This window comes from Pongo abelii, chromosome 7 (genome assembly GCF_028885655.2).
Source record: "Pongo abelii isolate AG06213 chromosome 7, NHGRI_mPonAbe1-v2.0_pri, whole genome shotgun sequence".
Taxonomy (NCBI): Eukaryota; Metazoa; Chordata; class Mammalia; order Primates; family Hominidae; genus Pongo; species Pongo abelii.
The window spans coordinates 20,749,003-20,771,462 of record NC_071992.2 but is presented as its reverse complement, the minus strand read 5'-3'; the positions used below and the strand labels follow the sequence as shown (position 1 = coordinate 20,771,462).

Here is a 22,460-nt window from a genome sequence, read left to right as displayed (position 1 = left end):
CATTTCGAAGAATGACTTTACTGGTAATTGACAGGAGTATTAAGCACCCATATAATGTATTTTACTTTTCTTTATCATTTTAAATTAAAATTTAAAATATGATGAAAACAATTTGTCAAGACAAGAGATAGTGTTATTTGTCTGAGAACTGATGTGAAATTTTTTGCTAAATTTATATTTTTAGGACCTTTTGCTCTCTTTGGTGGCCCTCTTTAACTTGACCTTACAGACATGTGTTTTGTAGATGCTCTGAGCTTAGTTTATGGACAGTTCTTCATAATGTTCATCTGTTAACAGCCAGGGATGAAATGCTTGGTATCATCTGGTCACGATTTATGTCCTATACACAGAACCAAAGCTTTCCACTGAGCGACCTGACTTCTGATTTTCTTTGTCATATGAAACTCATGATCATTTGCTTGGAGATATTTAGCTTTAATGAAATTTAGGTGGGCCATGTATTTTCTTAACAAAAATCAATGCAATGATTATATTATTTTAAATATTTCATGTGTTATTTTAGTGTAAATCACAACATGGATTTCATGAGTTTCAGAATGTTTATATTTGCCTAGGAGATTATTTTTTTCTGTATGCATGTAGGTTGGGTAAATGATTAATACTGTGTAAGTAGAAAATAACATTGGTTTAATTTGTTTGATCACTGGTATAACTCCTTGGAAGAGAAGAAAACTATGAATATATATATATATATATATATATATATATATATTTTTTTTTTTTTTTTTTTTTTTTTTTTTTTTTGAGACAGAGTCTCGATCTGTAGCCCAGGCTGGAGTGCAGTGGCACAGTCTCGGCTCACTGCAAGCTCCGCCTCCTGAGTTCACGCCATTCTCCTGCCTCAGCCTCCCGAGTAGCTGGGACTACAGGGGCCCGCCACCATGCCCAGCTAAGTTTTTGTATTTTTAGTAGAGACGGGGTTTCACCGTGTATATATATTCTTATCTTAATCAAGAGCAATCTTTTGCCTGTCTTATTTGTAAGGTGCAGTTCTAGGTATTACATGTTTCACTTAAATACACAGTTGCTACCAAGAGGTCACTTTCAAGTTAAGGGAAATAGAGATATAGCAAACTAAGGTGAGAAGACATTTACTTCTCATGATTCCCACCTTAAAATCACATTTAGCACCTGTTTTTCTCTTAGTCAAAGTAACAAATTATGTTTTTTAAAAATATAGAGTGGATTTCATTTTGTTTCAGAAGTTAGTGGAACTTCTGAAATGACCAAAGACACCATGATATTTTCAAAGCAGATTTAGGTGACTAAGGCTGATGCTTATATGCAGTTTCTTTGTAGGACTTCTTCTTCCTAGCCTTTTCCAAGGTTTCAAGGCTTTTTTGAGGTTTCCGAGTTTATAAGGAATCAGGAAAAATATTTATTGAACACTTCATGTGAGCCTGTAGTCTCTGCTTTGCATAGTACTTGTTTTGATCATTCTCAGTACCCGACCCGCCTCCATTTTTTTGAGAAATAAATAAAGGAGCATTTATGAATGTTATTTATTCAGCCTGGTTGATTTCCTCATAGGGATCCTGATTATGCTGGGCTGACTTTTAAAGTTCTCTGTAGTTTTCAGCTTTTCCTCATGTGACCCGACTTAAATCCCCAAGTGCTCTCCCAATGTGGAGAGCTCCATCCTCCTGTTAAGAACCCAGAGTCTGTAGCCAGTAAGATGTGTTCAAAGATTTAACAATGTTTTTATTTTTTAAATGCAAATATTTATACTATCTGCTTCATTTGTGAATTTTAAACATTATCAGAAGCACACAGGTCCAGAATCTGAGGAAGGCAAAAAAAGGTCAGGAATAGGTAAGGGAAAAGGCGAGATGAAGTCTTGAATCACTAGGTTTATTGTTTGCTGTCCAAGGCCGCCTGTCTTCTCAGTCTGTCATTACTGATCATGAGATGGTGGGAAAGGCGGAGGATATGCTGTGAACTCATAATAGTCGGTTGTTAATTTTCTTTCAAATTCTTTCATTGAAGGTCTCCAGCTCTTTAGTTACTGCTGTCTTAGTGAAGGAGTGTGAAGAAGACTTGATCCCTCTATCCTACTTTGGTTTTATGGGAGCCTTTATTACAAATGAATGTGTACCACCCTAGCTTTCCAGCTCCCAGCTTTCTACATCACACTTCAAAAAGCATAAAGCAGCTACCACCATTGGTAAGAAGCCCTAGAGTATTATGAATTCAGAACCTTGCCCAGGCGAGGCACGGTTCCTAGAAGAGGGATAGAATCTTCCCATTTGGTTAAAAGACAACGAAAATGGGTCCAACATGAAGGTTACCAAAGGAAGATTCGTTTGAGCATGTTAAAGGCATCCTTTCTTGTCCTTTCCTCTGCTTTCACATGTGTGTCGATGGAAGCCAGCTCGTGCCACTGCGGCTCTACTCTGGGCCCCCTGCCACCCCATATGGCCGCTGCTCCTTGACCCCATGCCTGGAGGAGCAGCAGAACCCCGGCTTCCCCTTGTCCCAGGGGAGCGTCTTTCACACTGGAAATGGACAGAGTGAAGAGAGCAGCTGGTGGGAAAATGAGAATGGACCTCCAGGGGCTTTTAAAAAGGCCATGAATGCAGTTATTGGTCTTGTGCTCACACAATTAAAAACAAGCTGGCAGCGGGGCTGCATGATGACAGGGTGTGGACCGAGGCTTGCTTTTTGCTGACGACTTCTCCTTAGGCTGGTGGTCCATTTCCTGCTTTGCCCTTTGGTTTCCATGCTGTTTCTAACCTTCACAAATTAAAGATTGGGCTTTTCAGTTACCCGGTTTGTCTCCTGGCTGTTTTGTCTGTGAAGCTCTCTATTCTTGAGAGGCGTTCTGTCCCAGTTTTACTTTTTTACTTGATGTTGTTACTGACTTTTGGAATATCTATCCACTTAGTCTGTGAGGTGACGAGGGACTGTTTGTAGGGAATACGTGGGCCATCCCCTTCGGCCCAAGCACGAGCATCTTCCCCATTTGTTTATGTGCAGTGTATGTCAAATATATATTTTTATTTTATTATTTAATTTTATTTTATAATATATTTTATTTATTTTTATTTTTTGAGATGGAGTCTTGCTCTGTTGCCCAGGCTGGAGTGCAGTGGCACAATCTCAGCTCACTGCAACCTCCATCTCCCAGGTTCAAGCAGTTCTTCTGTCCCAACCTCCCAAGTATTTGGGATTACCGGCACTGCCCACCACGCCTAGCTAACTTTTGTATTTTTTTTTTCAGTAGAGACGGGGTTTCACCATATTGGTCAGGCTGGTCTCGAACTCCTGACCTCAGGTGATCCACCCACCTTGGCCTCCCAAAGTGCTAGGATTACAGGCGTGAGCCACTGTGCCCGTCAAATTTTATTTATTTTATTATTTAATGTTATTATTATTATTTGTTGAGACAAGGTGGTGTTCTGTGCCCAGGCTGGAGTGCGGCGGCACAATCATAGCTCACTGCAGCCTCAACCTCCTGGACTCAAGTGATCCTCCTGCCTCACCCTCCTGAGTAGCGGGGACTATAGGTGCATCACACTATGCCTGGCTGATTTTTTTATTTTTTGTTTTTTTGCACGGGGTCTGGCTATATTGCACAGGCTAGTCTCAAACTCCTGGCCTCAGGCAGTCCTCTCAGTTTGAGCTCCCAAACCATTGAGATTACAGCATGAGCCACTGTGCCTGGCCTCAAATATATTTTTAAAGGAAAAAAATGCTACACATGCTAGGACTTGAATCTTCCTCTTTATTGCCAGATAAACTGAGGGAATGGATACTTTTCTTTGTTTTTCAGCAGTAAAAAATTTTTAATTATAGTGGAAAGTCTTAATTACAGAGAGAGAGCAAAGTGTATTTGGATGATCTGTGCTAACAAGGAACAGTACAGGTGGAGTAACAAGTTACATGTTAGTCTTGTGATTATCTCATTAATGACTCGTTTGTACTTGAAAGCAGCAGAAATACATTTATGGAAAAATATGAATGTGAACTTATTTATTTATTTTTTTTGGAGATGGAGTCTCGCTCTTTCACCCAGGCTGGAGTGCATGGCGCAATCTCGGCTCAGTGTAACCTCTGCTTCCTGGGTTCAAGCGATTCTCCTGTCTCAGCCTCCTGAGCAGCTGGGATTACAGGTGTGCGCCACTGCGCCTGGCTAATTTTTTGTAGAGACGGGGTTTCACCATGTTGACCAGGCTGGTCTCAAACTCCTGACCTCAAGTAATCCACCCACCTGGGCCTCCCAAAGTGCTGGGATTACAGGCGTGAGCCACCACGCCTGACCGGCTTAAACTTTTTAAGTCAACTTAAAAAGGTTTCTCAGTGGTGAAACCTGGCAGATCAAAGTGAATGTGATCTGTAATTGGACAAATTGAAAGTGTGTGCCACTGATAGGTTGCAAAGAGAAGAATAGCATCGTGAAACATGAAGATAAGCCCAAGTTGAAGAACGTTCTGTAAAATAACTGGCCTGTAACTTTCAGAACCCTCATAGTCATGAAAGTTAAGGAGTATAATGGGATATAGTAGTGGGGTGGTAATAACCAAGTGGAAGCTCTTAAGCTTCACTGTAGGAGGATCTGGTTAAGTTATTTACTCGTAGAGTCCTGACTTAGTTTTGTAGGTTTTCCTTCTTGGTCTAGCTGCATTCCTCAGTGAAACTCTTCTGGTCTCCTGCTTGCAGGGTAAAGTATAGGGTGCCACAATTTCATTAGCTTGGTGAGTGAAGAAATCTAAGCATCTTAACATCCAGCATACAAATCCCAGTTTCCACTATGGTATCTTTAACTTCAGTAGTGTCTGGTGTCCCCTAGGCCAGAGTGCTCTTTGAAAAATCTCTCTAGTTAATAAAATTATTGTTTTACCTGAGTAGGGGAGGGGCTATCGCCCAGTGTAGTGGAGGCAGGGATCTGAGGACTTAAGTGCTTGATAACCATTCCTTGTGAATAGTCCTCTGTATCTAAGCCACTCCCTTTTCCTTCACTTCAAGAGTTTACCAGGCTCCCTCACTCCCTTGTCGTTTGGATGTCTTGTGGGGTGTATTGAATTGGTTCTTCTCCTTCTCCGGGTTTTCCTGTGGTCTCCTATGTCAGTTATCACTAGATCATTTGCTTCAAAAATGTTGTCATTTTTCTTATTCTATTTCCTGTGGGTTTGTGCTTTTATAAGAAGAATCTCTTTACTGTGCTTTTAGTAGCTTTGGTTGAGAGCAAATGCAAATGTGTATATTTATTTTGCCATCTTACCCAGAAATAAAGAACAGTGATTTTTTTAAACTTTTTTTTTTCGTTTTACATTGGACGTCTCCCTTCCCCATAAACCTGTTATAGAACTTGAATCTTTAAAACAGAAATGGAGCTACTGTGGTTGCAAAAGTGGTGTGGGGTTGAGTGAACAAGAGTCTTTTTCGCCATGCCTCCCTTTGTTGATCTTTGCAGCCACCCTGTCTCTATACCCAGGTAGCTTCTTTGAATCTTAGGATTCTCATGTACACAGCTGGGAAAACCACTGGATTAGAGTATTATACTTTGCTGTTTTTGGCTAGAATGAATGATTCACTCCTTTTACATGTCTTTACATGTCTTCAAACCCACATTCGCCCTGTGTGGGCTGGTGCAAGGATATACCTTCTCATCTAGACCCTTTTGCTTATTAAAAGGGAATAGCAGGGGATTGCTACCTGTCATCCTGGAGAATTTTCCTTTTGCCCTCCAATCTTTAGCCTTTTCCTAAAGTAATAGTTAACTAGGCTGCTGTAATAAAGTACCATAAACAGGGTACTGAAACAACAGAAATTGATTTTCTTACAGTTCTAGAGAGAAGAAATTCGAGATCAAAGTTGGAAGGGTTGCTGTCTTCTGAGGCCTCTCTCTTTGTCTTGCAGATGGCCACCTTCTCCCTGTGTCTTCACGTGGTCTTTTCTCTGTGTGTATCTGTCCTCATCTTTTCATATGAAGACATTAGTCATGTTAAGTTAGGACACACTCTACTGATTTCATTTTAACCTAATTACCTCTTTAAGGACGTTATCTCCAAATACAGTTACATTTGAGGTACTGGGGGTTAGGACTTCAACATATGAATTTTGGGGGGACACAATTCAGCCCGTAACGCCTAACTGTTGCCTTTTGCAGCATTACCCTTGAGCTTCTTGTCCCTGTCTGCACTTGAGTTGTGCGTGGCACCCTGCTTCCATGGGCCTGGCTTCTGCCGGGCGATGGGAGCAGATGGGATTGAGCAGGATCAAGTGCAGAGTGTGACTGTTGGAACCAAGTGTTACTTTTGAGTGACTAATGAAATATTATTTTATAGTCTTTAATTTAGTGTTTAATTTTTTCTTTATAATACTCACTGGCTGACTTGGAGGCTTTCAGATTCTCTGAAAATCATACTGAAGTTGAAATAATTAAGGAAATGAAGGAGCATGCCACCTTTCTCAAACTCTACTCTTAACCTTTTTCTCCCTGCTCCCTCCTCTGGCCCCATCATTCCCTTCCCAAATCAACTGAAAACCACTTTTACTTCTAAAATTTGCCTGTAGCTTTCTGCTTTGTCTTTTTGATTTTTTTACAGCTAAACAGTTAATTAAAAGAATCATTCTAGGCTGGGCATGGCGGCTCACGCCTGTTGTAATCCCAGCACTTTGGGAGGCCGAGGTGGGCGGATCACCTGAGGTCAGGAGTTCGAGACTAGCCTGGCCAGCATGGTGAAACCCTGTCTCTACTAAAAATACAAAAATTAGCCGGGCATGGTGATGCGTGCTTGTAATCCCAGCTACTCTGGAGGCTGAGGCAGGAGAATCACTTGAACCTGGGAGGCAGAGGTTGCAGTGAGCCAAGATTGCACCATTGCACTTCAGCCTGGGTGACAGAGTGAGACTCTGTCATCTCAAAAAAAATAAAAAATAAAAAGTCATTCTACATCAGTAGTGCTTATGTTGTGTCTAACATTGGTAATTATAATCGGTAATGTTGTGAGTTGGATAATGTGAATGTAATTCTTTGTAAATGTGAAAAGTCATATCAAATGTAAGGTTGAGATTTTGTTTGTCCCATCCATTTAATGGTGGGCTTGCATCTTTAAATACAGGGTGTGTTTTGGGGATCATGCCATTGTAATTTTATCCCAAGGAAAAGATGTTACTGCTCCGTAGTGAAGTGTCTGTGAAGCTGGTTCAGAAGTGTGAAGAATCATTGTGCTTCAGAATTCAAAGAGAACTGAGAGATAAATTTGAGTAACACTTTTTATCAATAGGGAAGCTGAAGCCCAAACATGAAGCATTTGTGTGAGACTGAGTGGTACTATCGAGCCGAGATTTAAGTCTGATCACCTGACCATCAGTCCATCTGCTAATGTTTCATATTCCATGCTTCTTAAGGAGATTTATGTTCCTAAAAACAGCTGTAATGAAACAAAAGAATATATTTTATTCAGTTAGTAATGCCAAAGGAAATAGTAGTCTGAATTATGTGGGTCTTTCATTAATCTGATTGTTTTAACAATACAGTTTTCAAAGACCTGCATAAATTATTGGAGAGGTCAGTAAAGATTTATAAGCCTTGCCATGGGAAGAGGATATGTCAGTAGGGGCTCACAGCTTCAAGAATAACTAATTGTTTGATAAGAATAACCCCCCATTGCAGGTGGAGCTGAGAAACCAAAGCAGAAGGCAGACAGGTCCAGACTGTTGTTATAGGGTGTTTTATTGGGGAACTGACACACAGAAGCATGGTTTTGGGCAACTACAAGACGGGTAGATCTCCATGCCATTATACCCCAGACCCAGGGATTATATCCCATAGGGAAGGGGCACACATGCTTCAGAGGGAATAGGTAGGAATTTGATCTAAGGGCAGGATTTACTGTAAGTATGTGCCATTACGCAAGAAACAGTAGATAAATTGGAAATCTCAGAGGCATTCCCAGAACTGGGGTTAATCAGAAGTCAACACGGCATATTAGCTTCCAAGATAGTTACTTTAGCCTCCGCACAAATGCAAGCAGAATGAATTTTATATTATTTAGCAAGGTGGAGTATGTTAATGGAGCACTTTATTAAGCAGAGCCCTTTAGTGAATTTTACTTCTAGGTAGAGCAGTCCTTTTTAAAAAATGTTTCGCTCTTGTGATAGTCTGAGCATACTTTGAACACTGCTTCACTCTGAAGCTTTAGCGCCTTCAAGCCTTGCTCCTCAAAGCTGGTCTGTGGATCAGGGTCACCAGGGAACTTTTAGGAATGCAGAGTCCCAGGCCCCACCTTAACCTGCTCAGTTTATGTTTTAACAAGATTCCAGGTGATTCATATAAACAACAAAGTATGAAGACCATTGGTCTAGAGCAGTGGTTCACAAAAAAGATGGTTCCTGGACGAGCAACATCAGCATTACCTGAAAAATTGTTAGAAAATGCAGATTCTCAGGCCCCACCTCAGACCTACGGAATCAGAAACTCTGGGATGGACCCCAGCAGTACGTGTTTTAGTTGGTGCTGTAGGTGATGCTAATTCATGATAAATTTTGAGAACCATTCTAGGGTAATATGTTTCAAACAGTTTAGGTCATGAGCAACCTTGAGAAATACACTTTTAATCATGACTCAGTACACACACTCACATGCACGTTTGACTTAGATGTTCCATGAAACAATGCTTATCTTACAATGTGTTTTCTTCTCTGGTATTTACTTTTATTCTATTAAACACATATGTGTGTATAAACTTATTGATATAAAAATATGGTCATGATCCACTAAAGTGATTTTACAAGCCACTAATGGGTCATAAGATGCAGTTTGAGAAACAGTAGTCTTGAGCAGGCCCCTCTTGATAGTCTGATAAAATTCTAGATCTTTCGTCAGAATAATGCATTTTAAATGCATACAATAATATAGATAGAGTTGCAAAAGAAACCAATTTGATTGGCTACCAAAATATTACATTTATTACATTTGTGGTATGATAATATGTGTATCCCAGCTTCTCAGGAGGCTTAGGCAGGAGGATTGCTTGAGGTCAAGAGTTTGAGTCCAGTCGGGGCAACATATCTAGGTCCCATCTCTAAAAAAAAAAAAAGCCATGTTTCTTTATTGATAACAAGATTTAATGGTGAGTCTAGTAACTATTACCATTTCAAACTAGGGATGAGTATACATATTTCAAGATATCTGCAGTAACTGTTAAATGATATGAAAATGATGAATTTCTATTTATGAGAAGTTACAGTTATTGCTACCAATACTCTGGTTTGTTGCTTACATTTGTATTTGAAAACATGCTAAATTTCATCTAAAGGTAAATGCAAATAAAGATGTAAATCACCCCCTCCCCAGCTTCATGAACTTCCAGAATTCTCTTGATTGGCACTTGCTTCCCCATGGACCTGAGGTTAAGAATCCTTGCTCAAGGGGAACCTTGCTTTAGAGAACAGTTCTCGGCCTTAAAGTTGAGATTGTAAGCAAAAATTTATCTTCTTGGAATTTCTTGAAACTTTTGCTTTATACATGGCATCTTTTCTTATTTTCTAGCACCCCTGTAATGGATTCCTTTTTTAAAATGTTCTTTTCTGATGTTTTAGTGAGTCCTTGGGGGATCACTTGGAAGCCCAAATGTAGGCTATTGATACTGTTTCTTCTCTGGTCTCCCCAGTCTCAATAGATGCACCTGGTTGTTCAAGCCGGATTCCCGGGAGTCATCCCCAGTGCCACGAGTTCTAGATTTGGACTGCTCGGATGTGAATCTAGGATCCATATATCTTTGGAAAAGTTATTTAGCCTCTCATTGCCTTCTTTTTTCCACCTATAAGATGGGGATGACAGTAGCCCCCACCTCATAGAATTGTTCTGAGCATTAGATGAGATATTCCATATATTACATTAGAACAGTGCCTGGCATGGAGTAAGTGGTTAGTATCTATTATAATTATCTTTAATCTCCCCCCCCCCCCTTTTTTTTTTGTTTGAGACGGAGTTTCGCTTTTGTCGCCTAGGCTGGAGTGCAATGGCGCCATCTCGGCTCACTGCAACCTCCACCTCCCAGGTTCAAGCGATTCTCCTGCCATAGTCTCCTGAGTAGCTGGGATCACAGGTGCATGGCACCACGCCTGGCCAATTTTTGTATTTTTTAGTAGAGACGAGCTTTTGCCATGTTGGCCAGGCTGGTCTCGAACTCCTGACCTCAAGTGATCCGTCCACCTCAGCCTCCCAGAGTGCTAAGATTAAAGGCATGAGCCACTGTGCCCGGCCCCTTTCCCTCATTCTTTAAATCCAGTTTATCAGAAAACTGTGTAATTCTTCCTACCAAATATATTTTAATTCATCCACTTTTGCCTATTTCCTCCAAGCTTCCCTATTCTCGTTTGGATTTCTAGCTGGTGTCTCTGCTGCTTCTTGTCTCACTCCAATTCATTTTCCATATAACACCCATATGATCTTTTAAAAGTGTAAATGAATAATCTTTTAAAATGCAAATGAATCACTGTATCCCATAAAACCCTTCAGTGGCTTCCCATCAAACCCATCAGAATGCTCCGTCCTTTCCTTGATTTACACTCTTCATCCTGCAAGTCTCTAAACTTGCCCACTCACCTGCTCTTCTGCGGCCACATTGGCTTTCTCTTAGTTATCTGAGTAGCCTCATCCATCCTTCCATTCCTTAAGGCCATGCGTATGGCCTTCCCGCCGATATGTCGCTGACCTTCCCCAGCCTGTCATATTTCTCATCTCTGCAGGCGTTAGTTTCTTAGAGAGCTTTCCCTAACCACCTGCCCAAATCAGGGCACCTTACGTGGCAGCCCCTTGGCCGAGTTCCTCTTTTACTAGCCTGAAGCTCCCCAAACACATCAAAAAATTAATATTTCCTCTCCATTGAGGAAAAGGATAATTAACAACCTGTGATTATCAAACACGTAACACCAAGAGAAGTATGCACCTTTTTCAGACCGATACATTTGACGCGTTATGAACATTAAGTGATTGTGGAACTCTTTTAAGAAATTGCTATCTGAATGTGCATGCTAGCTCTTTGCTCTTGGTATTGAAGAAAAAAGTGGGGTCTGCCCCCTGAACCTGTCTCTAGTGGGGTGATGGAGGTGTGATTGGGTCTTCCTACTATTGTCAGTCATTTCTGCTCCAAAGCATAGAATAGAAATAGTAACATTTCCCTCTTTGAAATAGTTACTTGGTTGCTGATAAAACCCTTCACACTTCTCTCCCCGAAAGTGAATGGTCAGTCACGGTTCAGACATGAGAAAAGATGATGTCTCATAACCATTGGGTAGAAACCAGTACGGGTGATATCTATATCCTGGTTAATGTTTAAGTGCAGAGTAAAGAGGCAAAAGAAGGCCTCCCTGACTGTGCTAGGTCAAATGTCTTTGTGTCTTGAAATTTTTTTCCTTGCTACTTGTTTTTAGTTAGTCCTCAGCTGGAGAACAGAGGCACTCCTGATTTTTGACAGTTGCCTAAAACAGCGAGGAAGGAGGTCTTAGGAGTTCAGAGTTAGGATGTACCACTTTAACCATCACCTTTGTAGTTCTTATTTCAAATAAGGGACTTTAGGAATTACACAGGACCCTGGGACAGATGTTGAAATGTCGGACAATCAGTATAAATGGGATTCCTGGCAGTTCTGTTCCATGCCCTGTTCGGCTGAATGGTGTTCCTGATTATATAAAAATGTGATCTATTTTGGGGAAAGACTGGTTTTTTTGTTGATGTACTTTAACAGAAACCACACAAAGAAATATTCTTGTTATGGACTGTGGGTAATGATAATCACTTGGAAAATGATGTGTTTAAAAACAAAATACAGTTTTGTTTCTTTTTTTTTTTTTTTGAGATGGAGTCTTGCTCTGTCACCCAGGCTGGAGTGCAGTGGCACGATCTCGGCTCACTGCAGCCTCTGCCTCCCTGGTTCAAGCGATTCTCTTGCCTCAGCCTCCTAAGTAGCTGAGATTACAGGAACCACCATGCCTGGCTAATTTTTGTATTTTTAGTAGAGATGGGGTTTCACCATGTAAGTCAGGCTGGTCTCGAACTCCTGACATCGTGATCCACCTGCTTTGGCCTCCCAGAGTGCTGAGATTACAGGTGTGAGCTACCACGTCCAGCCAAAATATAGTTTTCTAATTGCAGAAAAGTAACATTAAGTTAATTTTTTAAAAACCGACCTAATTCAGCCTCCCAATCAAGCCATACTTTTTATTTTCCTCTGACTTCCCTATAGATGTTTATATGTATACATTTTTTATATAGCTATAATCATGCAGTGATAGTTTGTATTCTGATTCTTTTCATGTTACACTTTTCATGTTTCATTTTGAAAGGTTAGATAGCTTTGAGTACATATGTCACAATTGCTTTACCAATCTCATGTTGGATAATTTGTTTTATGATGTATTTTTTTATGATGTATTTTAAATGTGTCTTTGTTTTGTTCTCATTTTGCAGGCAGAGACATTTGTTTGGGTGAACAATGCATCTGCACATTCCCAGAGTGTTGCCAAGGCCAAATATGAATTTTTGTTTGGCAGACCTGAAGGGAAAACTCCAGATACTAGTAAGTATTTCCTCATATCCCTCTCCCAGGTAAAATATATGAAGAGCTGTGATTTCAAAGTGATTTTTCTCCACCTGCATTACTTTCTTCTTCCCTCTGTGAAACCTGTTTGCCCTAATTATTCATCAAAACAATCTTCCCAAGATGTAGAATCCACAAATATTTCATGTAATTCTTGTGGCCTATTCTTGGTAATTTCAAGTCGTGTTCTTGGTTTGAAGAATTCTCAGCTTCTGATATTTGAAATTCCAAGAATTAACCAATTTTCCTAAGAGTTTTCCATAGTTACCATTGTTGTATATATTGATTAATGTATTTTTGGTGTATTTTTTTTTTTTTTTGAGACAAAGTCTTGCTCTGTCATCCAAGCTGGCATGCAGTGGCACCATCCTAGCTTACTACAGCCTTGACCTCCAGGCTCAAATGATCCTTCTGCCTCAGCCTCCCAACTAGCTGGGACTACAGGCATATGCCACCACACCTGACTAATTAAAAAAATACTTTTTTTTTTTTTTTTTTTTTTTTTAAGAGACGGGGTCTGGCTATGCTGCCTAGGCTGGTCTCAAACTCCTGGCCTCAAGCCATCCTCCTGCCTCAGCCCCGCAAAACACTGAGTTTACAGATGTGAGCCACCATGCCCAGCCCTTGGTGCTTGTTTTTCACTAACAAAATATATTATTAGGAAACATTTCCACAATGATTTTCAGACACTGCAGTCTTTACTTTGGAGGTTATTGTAGCTCTCGTTTATTTTTAATATTTTTTAGTATTGGCCTAATCTAGTTATCAAATTTAATATTCTGGAACTAGAAGCAACATTTTTCAATTTGAAGCAGGTAAATTTAGAACAAATAGAACTATTACTAGTACTAATTACAGTAATAATATTAATTAACCTACTACATTACTTACTGTGTGCTAAGGTACTATGCTAATCATCACAATAACCTTATAAGTTGGTACTGTTATCCCCATTTTCCAGATGAGGGATCTGAAGTAATCTCCTCCCAGTCACAATCACTCACACAGCAGAGCCAGGAGTATAAGGCAAGTTTGCCTGACCGCAGAGCTCATCCTGTTAAGGCAATACTTTTTTGAAGGCATTTTCCTAGAAGAAGGTACAAGATAAAAATGCAAATAGCCTTGTATTGAATTTCAAAACGTTTAATTTTATGGAAAACTGATGATAAAGGGGATATTAGCATATCTTGAGAGTTAGATTGGAAAAGACTATTGCATGTGGTTAATATTCTCTGAGTTCTGGATCTAGACTTCTTGAGTTTGAACCTGGCCTTGTAACTTATAAACTGTGTGACCTTGCAAAGTTATCCAACTTATTTGTGGCTCAGTTTTCTCATCTGTAAAATGGGATTATAGTGATTTATGTCTTAGAATTCTTTTGAGGATGAAATAAGTTGACATTTATAAAGATCTTAGAGTCATGTCCCATCTCTACTAAAAAAAAAATTAGCCGGGCGTGGTGGCAGGTGCTTGTAGTCACAGCTACTCGGGAGGCTGAGGCAGGAGAATGGCATGAACCCGGGAGGCGGAGCTTGCAGTGAGCCGAGATCACGCCACTGCACTCCAGCCTGGGCGACAGAGTGAGACTCAGTCTCAAAAAAAAAAAAGATCTTAGAGTCATGCTTGGTATGCAATAAGTGCTATGAAAGTGTTTGCTGCTGTTAATTATTGTGATAACCATCACCATCATCATCATGTCCCTGACCTTTGAGGCTGATATTATAAGTGCAGTCCTTACTTTTTTCAGCTTTATCATTATCTGTTACTTATTTTTGTTTTGGGAAGACCAAGAATCTGACTTGATACAGCTGTTGCTCAGTTGAAGAAACCCAAGTATGAACTACACATTTTTGACTCACGTGTTAGATGGGATTATTTAATATTTGAGGATATCAAGAAGGCAGTGTATACACAGCCATATAATAACTTCTTTTAGCTTAAAAAGTGAATATTTATTAGATATTTTAATAGTTGGGGACTCTTAGATACAGTAAAAAATAGCTAAATTATTTTTAAAAATCATTTGGCTTTTATCACTGTGTCCTAATTTAGAGGAGAATGTGTTTCATAGTATATCTCTTATATTTAGCATGTACTGTAGCCATTTATGCTGTTTGTCATGTATCATAAATACCTAACTATTCTGGGCTTGAAGTTTGAGGTACCTAATCATCTGTTTACTCTTTCCCTGATGGGGTACTGATTATAGTTATCCCAAGACTTTTGAAAACTCTTTGGCATTGGCCCGGCTTGGTTGCCACACTTCTAATCCCAACACTTTGGGAGGCCGAGGCGGATGGATCATCTGAGGTCAGGAGTTTGAGACCAGCGTGGCCAACATGGTGAAAGCCTGTTTCTACTAAAAATATAAAAATTAGCTGGGCATGGTGACATGTGCCTGTAATTCTAGCTACTTGGGAGGCTGAGGCACGAGAATCGTTTGAGCCCAGGAGGCAGAAGTTGCAGTGAGCCGAGATCGTGCCACTGCACTTCAGCCTGGATGACTAAGTGAGACTCTGTCTCAAAAAGTAAACAAAAAATTTTAAAAATAAAATAAAATTCCTTGGTATAGACAACTCTGAATGTGACGTTGTGATTTTTTTTTTGCTAATTAAGCTTTTTTTGACTATGATAAAACTGATTTTTACTTAACTGTATAGAGATAATACCAAATGTCTACATAGTTCTCTGCCTTATTGGTGAGTGAGTTTGGTTTTTCCTTACTCATGGGTTTTGAGTAGTTTTCCCTATATCAGCAGCTCAGATATATCATAGCCGAGGCAAACCAAAATGACACTTTAAACCTTTTGTTTCTTATTTGCCTTGGTAAAAATGGTTAGTAGTAGTTGCTGCTGGTGTGGTGTTATTCTGTAGGTGTGAAAGGATGCATGCATCGTTGAACAAATACATTTAATGAGCACCTATGTGCAGGTTACTTGTGTTGGGCACATTGAAGGTGCAAAGACGTGGAAGACATGGTTCTTACTCATAAGTTTCTTATTCTTTAGCTAAGAAGAAACAATATGTCTCCAAGTGACTAGCAAGAAAGAATGATCACTTTTAGTTGGTCTGGTGATGACTTAATGGAGGAGGTAGAAGTTGAACTTGGTCTTGAAGAATGACTAGAATTCTGAATAGTAGAGTTTTGTGGGGAGAGCATTTCAAATTGCAGAAATGGCATGAGCAGGAAATATAAATTGTTTGACAAACTGGGGAAGACTAGCCTGGTTAGTCTGCAGACATCATCATTGAGAGATAAGTTCAGAAAGATTACCATTTAGAAAAGGGCCATATCATGTAGGGCCTCCTAAGGCAAGATGAAGAGTTTATAGACTTTTAAAAATAAGTAGGTGAGGAAAATGAGCTTCAGAGGTATTAAATAACATGCCTAAAGGCACATAGCTGAGATGCTTTAGAATCCGGTTAAAAATCCAGTCTCTCCATAGCCTATGAGAAGTCTTGGCTTTAGTGCAGTCCTCTTATTAGGTACAGCACGCCAGTAATTGGAAGTTATTTGATGTAATGCGGTAAGATAGGTACCTTCATGGGTTATTCAGTTGTTTGGAGAATTGTAGAACTTCATAAACGGTCCTAAACTTGCTTTTTAGAGTTTGTGTGTGTTTTTGAAATTCTCTGACTGTAATTACTCCTCACAGCTGTCTGTGGGCTGGCATAAAGCTGTATCTTGTTCCTCCCACTTTACTGAATGCGAAGTGCCAATGGCAGCCGCAGCAGAGCCTGGGTCCCAGCCTACCGCAGGCGCCTGTGGACAACGCTGAGCCTCCTCAGTTTCTTCATCTGTAAAATAGGGAAAATGGTAGTAACTTCTTCATAGAGTTGCAGTGGAAATCGAGTGAGATTGTAAATACACAGCTCAGGGCTTGGCACGTGGTACCCAATCAGTGTTTAGCTGTTAGGAAAACTGAGGACTCAAGAGAATGAATTAATTTGCCCAAACTCATTGGTAGGTTTGAGACCATGATCCAGGCTCCTCTGCTCTGCATCATGTGTGAAATGTGACATCATCTGTTCCTGTAGAAAAACCAACTCTTAGATTGGAAAGATGTAAAAGTCGCATCACCCCACTCCCTTGAAATATGCTATAAATATGCTGTGTTAGAAAGGCAACCACGATCAGAATAAACAGGCTCTGAAGGAGGCCTTTGGGGACTCTTCTGTTGGAGAAGGTACCTGATGACTAACGGAGGAAAGAGGAGAGCTGTTTTCACATTGCCTCCCTGCTGCCGTCACCTGAACTGTTCAGAGCCCATCATTAAAAGAAAAGAGTTGGGTGGGGCTAGTGGGGAAGCCATAGGAAATGTGTTATAATTTTAAGGTTCTAGAGTGATTGTGTAGTGAGAGCTTAGCTGCTTGGAAGCCTCTGAAAGACATACCAAAATTTTATTAAAATGTTAATTTTCTTTTAGTTGGAGCTCATTCTAACTTGTATTGTCTAAGCAAATTTTCTCTTTATGATGATTTATGGTCACAAGTATGAATAACTAAGGTGCTCACTGGACTTAGATGTAAATGGATGCTGTAGCATATGATTTTAAGAAGTGTCTCATGTCAGTTTTTTAAAAATTACCTGTTTTTTTTTAAAGGTAAAGTGAATCATATGTAGATACATGACTCCTTGCAGTGTAATATGGTTCTTTTCAGCAAAATTAACTAGATCAGGGTTTCTCAACAGTTTGACTATTGACATTGTGTGTTGGAGATCCAACAAAGGACTTGTATCTAGAATACATAGAGAGCTCTTACATCTCAATGACAAAAAGGCAAATCCCCTAAGGGAAAAAAAATGGGCAAAAGATTTTAATAGATACTTCACCAAGGAAGATATATGGATGGCAGGTAAGCACATGAAAAGATGTTCAACATTATTAGTCATTAGGGAAATGGAAATGAAAACCACAATGAGATACTAATAAAATCTACTAGAAAGGCTAAAATTAAAAAGACTGGCCATATTGTGATTGTTAAGAAAGTGGAGCTGCTGAACTCATACACACTGGTGGTGGGAATGTAAAAGGTCCAATTATTTAAAAACAGTTGAAGGCCGGGCGCGGTGGCTCACGCCTGTAATCCCAGCACTTTGGGAGGCCAAGTCCGGCGGATCACGAGATCAAGAGATGGAGACCATCCTGGCCAACATGGTGAAACCCCGTCTCTACTAAAAATACAAAAATTAGCTAGGTGTGGTTGCACATGCCTCTCATCCCACCTACTCAGGAGGCTGAGGCAGGAGAATCGCTTGAACCCGGGAGGCGGAGGTTGCAGTGAGCTGAGATCGCACCACTGCACTCTAGCCTGGTGACAGAGCGAGACTCCATCTCAAAAAAAAAAAAAAAAAAAAAATTGAAAAAGTTAGTTAAGAAGTTAAAGATATACCTTCTGTACCACTAGGCCATTCTATTTCTTGATACCTACCCAAGAGACGTGACAGCGTATGCCAATGCAAAGACTTGCACGTGAAAGTTCATGGCCTGTCCTCCGGTTTCACTGTTTGGGAAATCAAGCAGATTAGGAATTAGGTAACTGAAATGAGGAAATGAATAACACAAGTGGTAGACTTTGCATGGTGTGTTTCAAAATATTTAATCCCTTTTTTTGTCTTAATTGGCTTTGATTTAGTATGCAGTATGCACTGGAGTCTCTTAAATGAAAAGACCTTTGAGATCTCACCTGTGGGTAATTGGCTTTATCTCTATGGACAGCGTTCAGGGCTGTCTTGACCCCCTACCCACTCATATTTCTGGAAGTGTGAGTCTTGTATTCTTGCTATGGTGCCTGTGGAGCCCTTTCAGTCATGTCTTTCCTTAGCTCTGAAAATGTTTGTCCTCTCTACTTTTTAAAAATGGTTTTTACTTCTCCAGTTCCTATTAGATAGATGTTGGTTCTCCTGGATTAGATCAATCTTCTACGTCTTTTAATTTTTCTTTCCTATTTTAAAGTAAGATCTTCCGTTCTTTCTAACAACATTTTTATAGTTTTATTTATAATTTCAAGAGTTCTTTCCCATTCTCTGGTCAATCAATTTTCATTGCAGTCTGCTTTTTTATGGATGGATTATTTTGAATCTCTCTAAATAAAAAATTAGATTTTTTTTTTCCCCTGAGATTATCTTCTGTTTCCTGGATTTTTGCTTCATCCAGGGTCAGTTCTGTTTCATTAAATCTTGGAACTTCTTTTGAAAGCCACTGTTAGTCCTCAAATGTCTGTTGGAGTTTGTTTTTTTCATTCATATGCATGAATGAAAGTTTGGGTTCCCAAATATAGACAGGTAGAGTTTCTCTTGCTGTGTGGAGTGTGTGTTCTTAGCAGGCCTCTTCCCTTCATATAGAAGAGGGCTGGAATGGGTTTGTATGAGGTGGGGTGTATGGACTGGCACAAGTGCAGGTGGGATTAGACCCATGGTAAGTGCCTTGCTGCTGGCAAACCTCTGGGTAGGGGAACAGGGTGGAAGGGGGCTAGGATGGGAAGCTGTTCTGCAGATAGTTTTTCAGTTAATCATGGTGACATATGTTCTGCTTCCCATTCCACATCTGGAGACCTGCCAACTCTGGGTTTCTAGCTTCTTTGTGGCTCTACTGTTAGGATAACTGTGGCCCTCTGGGCTTGTGTGGGGTTGTGACTTCTGTCTATGGTTATTTTGTCTATGGTTATACTCTTTTTTTTTTTCAGCACTGTTGTGAATTTATTTTCTTTTGAAATTGGTTGTTGCCATTTTCATAGGGCTTAGAGAAGATTAAACAAATTTGTATCCTTGTCTGCAATAGTGACCCAGAAGGCTGAATACTTTAAAAAATAACTTGATTGAGATACAATTTGTAAACCATACAATTCATCCATTTAATGTGTAAAATTCAGTGGATTTTTAGTACGTTCATAGAATTGTGCATCATCCATCACCACAGGCCACTTTGGAACATTTTCGTCATCTTAAAAAGAAAAGACTTGTTGGTGGCTCCTTCCTGTAGTCCCAGCTGCTTGGGAGGCTGGAGGTGGGGGGATTGTTTGAGCCCAGGAGTTCAAGTACAGTCTGGGCAACATAGTGAGACCTTGTCTTGAGCAAGAGGAAGAGGAAAGGAAAGGAAAGGATAAAAGAAAGGCAGAAGAGAGGAGAGGAAGGGAGAGAGAGAGAGAAAGAGAAAGAAGGAAGGAAGGAAAGAAAGAAACAAGGAAGGAAGGAAAGAAAAAGAAAGAGAAAGAAAGAAAAAGAAAGGAAAGAAAAAAAGGAAGGAAGAAAGAGAGAGAGAAAGAAAGAGAGAACACCCACTGGCTGTCATTCTAGGCAACCACTAATTTGCTTTTTATCTCTAGAGATTTTCTTATTCTGGACACTTCATATAAATGGAATCATTGTTATGACTAGTTTTGCTATAATATTTACCACTACTTTTTTGTGTGGAATAATAGTTGATTATATGGATGGGACACATTTTGTCTGTTCACCATTTGAGGGAAATTTAGTACATTAGTCTGTTCTCACGCTGCTAATAAAGACACACCAGAGACTGGGTAATTTACAAAGGAAAGAGGTTTAATGGACTCACAGTTCCACATGGCTGGAGAGGCCTCACAATCATGGTGGAAGACGAAGGAAGAGCAAAAGGACGTCTTACATGGCAGCAGGCAAGAGGGAGCTTGTGCAGGGGAATTCCCGTTTATAAAACCATCAGATCTCCTGAGACTTATTTGCTATCATGAGAACAGTATGGGGGAAACTGCCAGCATGATTCCATTATCTCCACCTGGCACCTCCCTTGACACATGGGGATTATTACAATTCCAGGTGAGATTTGGGTGGAGACACAGCCAAACCATATCATTTGGGTTGCTTTTCCTTTTTGGCTTGTGTGGGTAATGCTGTTAGGAGAACTGGTGTACAAGTTTCTGAGTGGATGTATGTTTTCATTTCTTTTGGGTATACAGCTAGAAGCAGAATTGCCGAGTTGAATGGCGATTCTACATTAAACCTTTTGAGGAACTTCTAAATTGTTTTCCACAACAGTTGTACAATTTTACATTCCCACCAGTAGTGTATGAGGGTGTGATATTGTGAAATATGTATTTGGTTTTTGTCCCCATTTCCTGGCATACACCTCCTAAAATCCTTAGAATGTCCACAGTGATGTCTTCTTGTGTGCTCATATGTTGACTGATGGCTGTCAGCCTCTAGGTAGCTTCAGGATGGGGCTGGGCACCAGAAGGACACAGTGGGATTAGAGGGTTGGGACTTTCTCCTAAGTGTGTTCAGGGAAACTAAGCAGCATGGCAGCAGCCCAGAGCCCACCGGGTCAGTGGCTACACAGCAGCAATGAGCAGCCTCCTGGGAGGAGAGAAGGGCTGAAGATTAAGTTGGCCAATGATTTAGTCATTCCTTCCTGTGTGATGAAGCCTCCATAAAAACCCCAAAGGGGCGGGCGTGGTGGTTCATCCCTGTCATCCCAGTACTTTGGGAGGCTGAGGAGGGCAGATCACGAGATCAGGAGCTAGAGACCAACTTGGCCAACGTAGTGAAACCCTGTCTCTACTAAGAATACAAAAATTAGCTAGGCGTGGTGGTGTGAACCTGTAATCCCAGCTACTCGGGAGGCTGAGGCAGGAGAATTGCTTGAACCCTGGAGGCAGAGGTTGCAGTGAGCCAAGGTCGCGCCATTGCACCCCAGCCTGGGCAATAGAGTGACACTCCGTCTCAGAAAAAACAAAACAAAAAAAAGAAAGGACAGCGTTTGAGAGGTTTTGGGTAGCTGAACACATGGTGGTTTCTGGAGGGTGGCGTGCCTGGGGAGGGCTTGGAAGTTCCGTGCCCCTTTTCCCATACATACCATATGCATCTCTTCAGCATCCTTTGTAATACCCTTTATAATAAGCCAGTAAATGTAAGTAAATGTTTCCCTCAGTTCTGTGAGGCAGTCTAGCAAATTAACTGAGTCCAGGGAAAGGGTTGTGGGAACCTTGATCTAGACCTTCTCAGAAGCACAAATAAAACAACCGGGGGCTTGAAACTGGCATCTAAAGTGGCGGGGGTGAGGTGGGGTTAGGGCATGGGGGTAGGGGTGGGGTGGAGGGACCAAGCCCTCAACCTGTAGGATCTGATGCCATATCCGGGTAGGTAGTGTTGGAAATGAATTGCATTAGAGGACAACTAGCTGGTATCCTCTGTAGGACTGATTGCTTGCTTCGTGTGTGGAGAAAATCTCCACACCTTGTGGTGTGAGATCAGAGGAAAAATTGCTTATCTGTGTGTTTTTTCTTACTTAGAGGGTTCCAGTTTCTCCACACTCTTGCCAACACTTGTTATTCTCTGTCTTTTTAAATTATAATTATCCTAGGAGATATGAAGTAGTATCTCATTGTGGTTTTGCGTTGCATTTTTGTAATGACTGATGACATTGAGCATCTTTTCCTGTGCTTATGGTTTATTGTACAGGTTAAGTATCCCATCATGCTTAGGACCAGAAGGAGTTCAGATTTTGGATTTTTTGGATTTTGTTTAATTTTGGAATATTTTCATATACATAATGAGGTATCTTGAGGATGAGACCCAAGTCTAAACATGAAATTCATTTGTTTTATAATTATGAATATATAATTATAAATTATAAATAATTTTGTGCATGAAACAAAGTTCGTGTATGCTGAATCATCAGAATGCAGAGGTCACTATCTCAGCCACCCGTGTGGACAAGCTATGGTTGTGTGGCATCACCCTCATTCCTGCCTCTGAATGTATATGCTTCTAAGAAGCAATCATTTTCTAACACTGATTCACATATGCATATTTAACAGTAAAAAAACAGAACATACCATTAATATGGTGAAAAAATAAATGTGTTCAGTATAGCTAAGCAGTACAGTAGCATCACCAGAATACCTGTGTTA

General features: G+C 40.3%; 1 protein-coding gene across 8 annotated transcripts in view; it reads left to right on the top strand.

Annotated features, from left to right (window-relative positions):
- PSD3 (pleckstrin and Sec7 domain containing 3) overlaps positions 1-22,460 on the top strand; it is a 727,754-nt gene that overhangs the window by 285,911 nt on the left and 419,383 nt on the right. For 7 of the 8 annotated variants that reach the window (XM_054561279.2, XM_054561280.2, XM_063726550.1 and 4 more), the window contains one exon: positions 12,440-12,548. In XM_054561279.2, the coding sequence (XP_054417254.2) occupies positions 12,440-12,548 (109 nt within the window). Of the gene's footprint in view, positions 1-2,012; positions 2,186-12,439; positions 12,549-22,460 lie in introns of those variants that run through there. The other variant, XM_063726551.1, reaches the window with a different exon arrangement.